The sequence below is a fragment of the Arachis duranensis genome, chromosome 2 (assembly GCF_000817695.3).
Source record: "Arachis duranensis cultivar V14167 chromosome 2, aradu.V14167.gnm2.J7QH, whole genome shotgun sequence".
Classification (NCBI taxonomy): domain Eukaryota; kingdom Viridiplantae; phylum Streptophyta; class Magnoliopsida; order Fabales; family Fabaceae; genus Arachis; species Arachis duranensis.
In genome coordinates, this window is record NC_029773.3 from 23009371 (window position 1) to 23015604 (window position 6234).

The 6234-nt window shown below is 34.2% G+C and overlaps 2 protein-coding genes across 2 annotated transcripts; both read right to left on the reverse strand.

Annotated features, from left to right (window-relative positions):
• Positions 1-348: 348 nt before the first annotated feature.
• On the reverse strand, positions 349-1167 carry LOC107474019 (uncharacterized). The gene has a single exon (XM_016093600.1). It carries the CDS (start codon positions 1165-1167, stop codon positions 349-351), a length of 819 nt encoding a protein of 272 aa, XP_015949086.1.
• A 1984-nt stretch (positions 1168-3151) lies between these two features.
• On the reverse strand, positions 3152-3769 carry LOC107474022 (glycine-rich protein 5). Its single transcript, XM_016093604.3, has one exon. It carries the CDS (start codon positions 3663-3665, stop codon positions 3366-3368), a length of 300 nt encoding a protein of 99 aa, XP_015949090.1. The 5' UTR covers positions 3666-3769; the 3' UTR covers positions 3152-3365.
• Positions 3770-6234: the final 2465 nt, after the last annotated feature.

Consider the following 6234-nt stretch of genomic DNA (forward strand, 5'->3'; position numbering starts at 1 on the left):
AATTTTTCTGATAATTTCATCTTTATAAAGGTAGAATAAAATAAAACGTCAGCACTACTACCTGGATCCAGCAATGTTTTTCTTACCAACAGTTCTCCGACTTGGATGGAAATTACCACGGGGTCATCGAGGTTAGGGCTTGCCGATCTGAAGTCTTCTTGGTTGAAGGATATTGTGACGTCTGGGTCTTTGTCCTTCTTTGGCTGTATGGTTCCTTCGATTGCTAGCATCGCCCTGTAGCTCCGTTTCCTGGCCGAGCTTGTTTCTCCTCCGCCTGCGAATCCTCCTGATATGTGGCTAATGACTCCTCTTGGTGGATCTGGAGTCGTCCTCTCTTTTTTGTTATTGTCAGCCACTGCTTGCTTGTGCCCTACTCTGTCTGAGTTTCCCCCCTTTGCCCTTCCGGCTCTCGATGTATTTGTCCAAGAGCCCTTGGTCTGCCAGCCTTTCCAGGAGGTCCTTCGCGACTATGCAGTCGTCCGTGGTGTGTCCAAACTTCCGATGGAAGGCATAATGCTTTGTCCTATCCACGAACCTTTGATCCTGGTAGTTTCCTGCTCGAGCTGGTGGCTTTATGATTTTGGCGTTGAGGATTTCTCTGATGATGTTTTCTCTTCTGGTATTGAATCTGGTGTATGTGTTGTATTTTGACGTGGGCTTGGAAGGTCTCTTAGTGTCTCTGCTGCCTGGCGATCTGAAAGTTTTTTCTTCATCTCTCCGATGTGGTTGCTTGTCTGATTTTTGGGCTTCTCGGAGTTTTTCGATCTCCATTTGACCTGCCGCCCTTTCTCTGAATTCCTCTAGCGTTTTTGGTTTTGTTATGGCAATGGTCTCCCGGAATTTTCCGGGCCTGAGGCCGGCCTTGAGGGTGTGCAGGTGGACGGTCGGGTCTAAGTCCTGGATCTCCACAGTGGCGTCAGCGAATCTGGTCATGTAGTCCTTCAGGCTTTCGTGCTGACCTTGCTTAATGGTGCCGAGGTAGTCTGAACCATGTACGTAGATTCTTGACACGGCAAAATAATCAATGAATGATCTAGCAAGATCTTCGAAGGAGGAAATTGAACCTTCAGGAAGTTTAGAAAACCAGAGTAATGCAGCACCATCGAGGTAGGTGGGGAATGCTCGGCAGAGAACAGGCTCATTCTTAGGGCCGTTGAAAAACATCATTGACTAGAACTTCTTTACGTGGGCTCGGGGGTCGCGGAACCCCTTGTACGGCTCCAGTGCGGTGGGCAGAGTAAAGTTTTTTGGCATCTGGTAACTTGTGATCTCTTCGGAGAAGGGGTTGTCGAGGGTGAGCTTCTCCTTTGGCGGGACGATGTTTAAAGGGTCTGTAGCACCTTGAGCCGAGCTTTTGGAGCTTTCTCCATTGTTCTGTGTAGACAGCTCAGCTATTCTTCGTACTTCCGCCTGAAGCTCGGCGATTCGAGCCAGGAGGTCATCCTGTGAGAGTTGTGGACTTTCCTTGTCAGCCATGTTCGGGGATCAGGAATCCTGCAAAATAGAGTAGAAGACTAAACGAAGGAAAAAGTGGGGTTAGATGTACTCCGACCCCACGGTGGGCGCCAAGTGATTCGTCCGAACACTGGGTAGGCCGAGCTTAAGCGCTTCTGGGCAAATCGTCAATCGCGAGGAAGAGCTTTACGTCGGCCAATGATCAAACACCGCGGCGGGAATACCTGCAGAGGATACTCCGACGCTCAAGTTAGTAATAATCTCAGAAAAGAGAGAGAGAGAGAGAGAGTAATTAAGTGAGAGTGAATAAATGAGTATGAAAAATGATAGTGGAACCTCATTAAAGCCGGGAATATTAGTTCGGCTTTATAGGGGTTGTTTTACCGTTTTCATGTGGGTCAGTCTTAGTTTATAGGTTGGTTATGATATTCTGTTTTGGTGCCTTAGGCTTGCTAGGCACGTTTCTTGTTTTCGAATGGGTGAGGCTGTTATGGCCTGCCTTTTTGCCAAGCATATCGGACGATTGATACGGGACCGAGTTTATTGGCTCACGTGCCGAGTTTTTTGTGCAACCGAGGATAAAGGTTACGTATCAATAATAATAATAATAATAATAATAATAATAATAATAAAGATGCTCAAACATACAGGGAAATTCAACTTTTGATGTCCGAAGAATTAATTGAAGAGTAGTCATGATGAAAAGTAACCACTATCGCAGAGATTTTATTCGCCTAATAGGGGACCATCAGTCGTATAATGGACAAATATCTACACCTCCTCTGCATGCGATTATTTATTGGAAATTAAAGTTTTGGACTTTTGGTATATAAAAGATCGACAAGGTGTTCATGAAACAAAATTATTAGGACCAATTATTATTATTATTATTATTATTATTATTATTATTATTATTGGCATAGAAATATTACAGTAATGAAAGTTAATTACTCGTTCATCTATCGCAGAAATTTCGCACTAGTAATGAAAGGTAATATTAGAGAAACAATAACTTAAACTTATTTTATTTAATTTAATATTTAAAATTTTATACATCTAACTATTTATAATTATATACCTATTATATTTAATATTATTTATTTGTTTCAATGATGATAAAAAATATAAAATAAAATAAAATAAAATAATTTTAGACTATTTTAAACTAATTTTTTATTATTTCTCTTTCATTTTTTGAGAAACTATATATATAGAAGCATGTGGTTAATCCTTACTAACAACTCTTTGAAATCCGAAACACAAGAACAAATTAAATCTAATGAAGGTGCCATTTGACGATGACTTGAAGCACATTAGAAATTGAAAATTGATGATTTTCTATGTTAATTTTGTGAACTTAATTATATATATTAAGAATGGCAAATGCTTCTATAATACTACTGTCACAAATAAAGCTTTTGTTAATTAGCATTTTTTAGTCACCATCAACTTAACCATATATATATAAAATATATAGTCACCATCAACTTTGAGCTTTAAAATCTATTAATTCATTAATTCTAAAGATTAATATATAAAGGAATTTCAACTTCAACTCATCATGCCTCCTTCAATATTGGGTTCACAAAATAGATATACTAAATAAATAATTTATTTTATAGTCCCATAAAAAACCCATGCATATATATTATCATAGTCTTGCACAAGAAATTAACCTAAAAAAACCGAACACAGATGAAGAAATACATATAACATAAAGTCATAATAAAGTAGCATGCACTACAATATTCTTGCTAGTGACAAAACCCTAGCTAGCTAGCATAACACACACTATAACATCAAAATTTATTTTCTTAATAAAAACATAAATAAAAGAAGGTAGCTATAGCTACTACTTAATTAAACTATAGCCATAACGGAAATAACTGAAACAAACATATAGCCTCATCTCAAGGGAGAGGGACACTGCCAGAAGCTCCACCACCGCCGCCGACTCCACCACCAAATCCACTGAGTCCGCCGATCCCGGTGACAGCTCCTACACCACCAAAGCCGGATCCAATTCCAGCACCTACACCTCCAAAGGGCATTCCATTCCCTCCAATTCCCGAATAGCCACCAACGCCGCCATAGCTCAGGAAATTCTTCTGGTCCTTCAAAGTTGCATCATTATTAGGAACCTTTCTTGCACTTGCTGTGGACACAACAACAAGGGCAAGAACAAGAAGCATGATGCACCACTTAGCCATAATAATATCACCCTAGCTTGACAATAGTGCAATATAAGTGTAAAGTTGCTTTTTCTTTTTCTCTCTCTTATAGGTTTTAGTTGCTGTGGTGACATAGTGCCATCGGAGTGTCTCTTTTATAGAGGGAAAGATGCAAAGAAAAGAAAAGTGATGAGAGATGAGAGGGAGTAGTTGGGTATATAGTTGTGGATAGTTAATATGAACTTCAATGCCATTTTCAAAAACCTTGCTGTCTGCCATCAACCACATTATACAAAATATTATTATTTTTATTATTGCATTTCAACATAAACATTACATTATTTATTTGTTAGTATGTTAAAAGGTTAATGATTTCGAAATCTATTATACTAGGAGAACACCCGCACGAGTAGAACATCTCTATTTGCTAAATTTCTCTATTCAATTCTGCTCATAAAAGAATTCTATTGTTATTTTATTAAAAAATACGTGTAATAGGTATTGATTCCAAAAAAATAAACAATACTTTAATTATATTATTTTTTACAAAAAAACACGATAAAATTCGATACTTACTAATATATTATGGTTTGAATAATTTTTTTTTTTAAAATAATATGGTTTAAAGTCGACAGTACAGTCGACTTGAAGCAGACTCTTATTGTAAAAGTAAAGAAAAATAAAATATTAGTTACACATTTAGATTGTTTTTATATGTGATTTTTTTTAAAAAAAAAAAGAAAGTCTAACATACTAAAGTGGAGCGACCAAAAGAAACAAGATACAAATGTCTATGCCTTCAAATAATAAATTAGATAAATTTATTGTAATATAAAAATAAAATTAACTATTAAGTTTTTTGGTACTAATTAACTATTAAAATTGTTTCTCTTTATAACCATATCAATTCAAAATTTGAATTATCTTTTTTTATTTGTATAATTATGCCAATCTAATATTTAATATATACTGAATTATGTATTTCAAAAACTAATTACTTCAACTTAAAAAATCACAAAATCTTAAATAAATGTCAAAAGTGAAAAATATAATCGTTGTGATCAATAACTGATTTACAAATTTATGATCATTAGTTTAGCGTAAATTGAAATTGAATAATCAAGCAAATATAAAATAAACATGAAATGTAAATTTATTGTCTCCATAAAAATATCTTAAAAGATAAATTTTAATTTTATTAATATAATACAGAAAATTAAAATAACAATAATAACACATCACAAAAAATGGAATATGATGCTATATATATTTAGATTATGAATTCAATCTTCTCAGATAATATAGATAAAGAACGAACCCGATCTTTATAATTTTTTTGAATAAATCAACTGATATTCTAAATCATATAATATTTGAAGCGCAAGTGTAAGAATACAATCAAAAAATACTTTCAAATTCTTGAATCACAATAAATTCAACCCATATGTTAAATATAATAATTAATAGACAATAAATAATCAAATTTTTTGGCATAAACCTTCCTCCTAGAAGTTCCATTAGTGGCACCAAAATTAGGATCGATAACCGGTGACCAAGTGGCACCAAAATTAGGATCCACAACCGGTGACCAATTTCTTGATTTTACAACCTTCTCCGGTTCTTTTGTGAAGAGCCATGGTATGCACAGAAGAATCAAGATTACTAACAACAACATTTGAAGTGTGAGAATCATAAGGTCACCGCCAATCGAAATTTAATAAAACAAATATAAATCTCAGCAACAACAAACTTACCACACACAAAAATTATTACCCACCACATTAATTTATATATTTGTCTATTATCTTAAGCCTTATATATGACCATCTTATCATAACTTAATGCAACAAACTATAGGGTCAATTATGGCATGTGTCAAAAAAAAAAGTATGGCATTTAAGATGCCTTAAAAGTACGGAGAATTTGATACAATAAAATTTCAATTCACCCTTAAATAATATAGAACTTCCAACCATCATCATATTTTCCATTTGAACTGATGTCATCTTTCAAGCATTTTCACCAAGCAACCAATCATATTTCAACTCTTGTTTTGCAGCATAAAATAATATCAAGTATCAATTGACATGCTTAAGATAACAGAAATTATAATTCAAATGTGAAGTCACTAAGATTCAGTGAGCTCATGGAAATTCTCTACACATAAATCTGTTTATTGCTACCTTTTTAATATTCCTAGACTCTTAGTTGTGGAAAGTTGATTATAAATTCGAGAGTCAAAATCTTATCCTAAATCAACAATAACCCCTCATAAGTTTTCTTAGCTGGAATTTCATTCTTAGTATTTGTCACAGATTTAATGAGTGATAACTAATAAAATTTCCTAAAAGATATAAAAAAAATATATATCAAATAATAATTAATCGTAATTTTAAATTTATTATATTAGACTAGATTATCACTCTAAAATTGATAGACTAATCAATACTAAGAATAATCCAAACCAAACATATAACCATGGCTCTGCAAAATAAGAACGCAAGACAAATTATTTGACAAAAAGACACAAATAATTAACTTTAGAGGAATTCATTTTCATCTATCAAGTTGTTGAATTACAATTGCCAACTTGCCATTATGATCATGC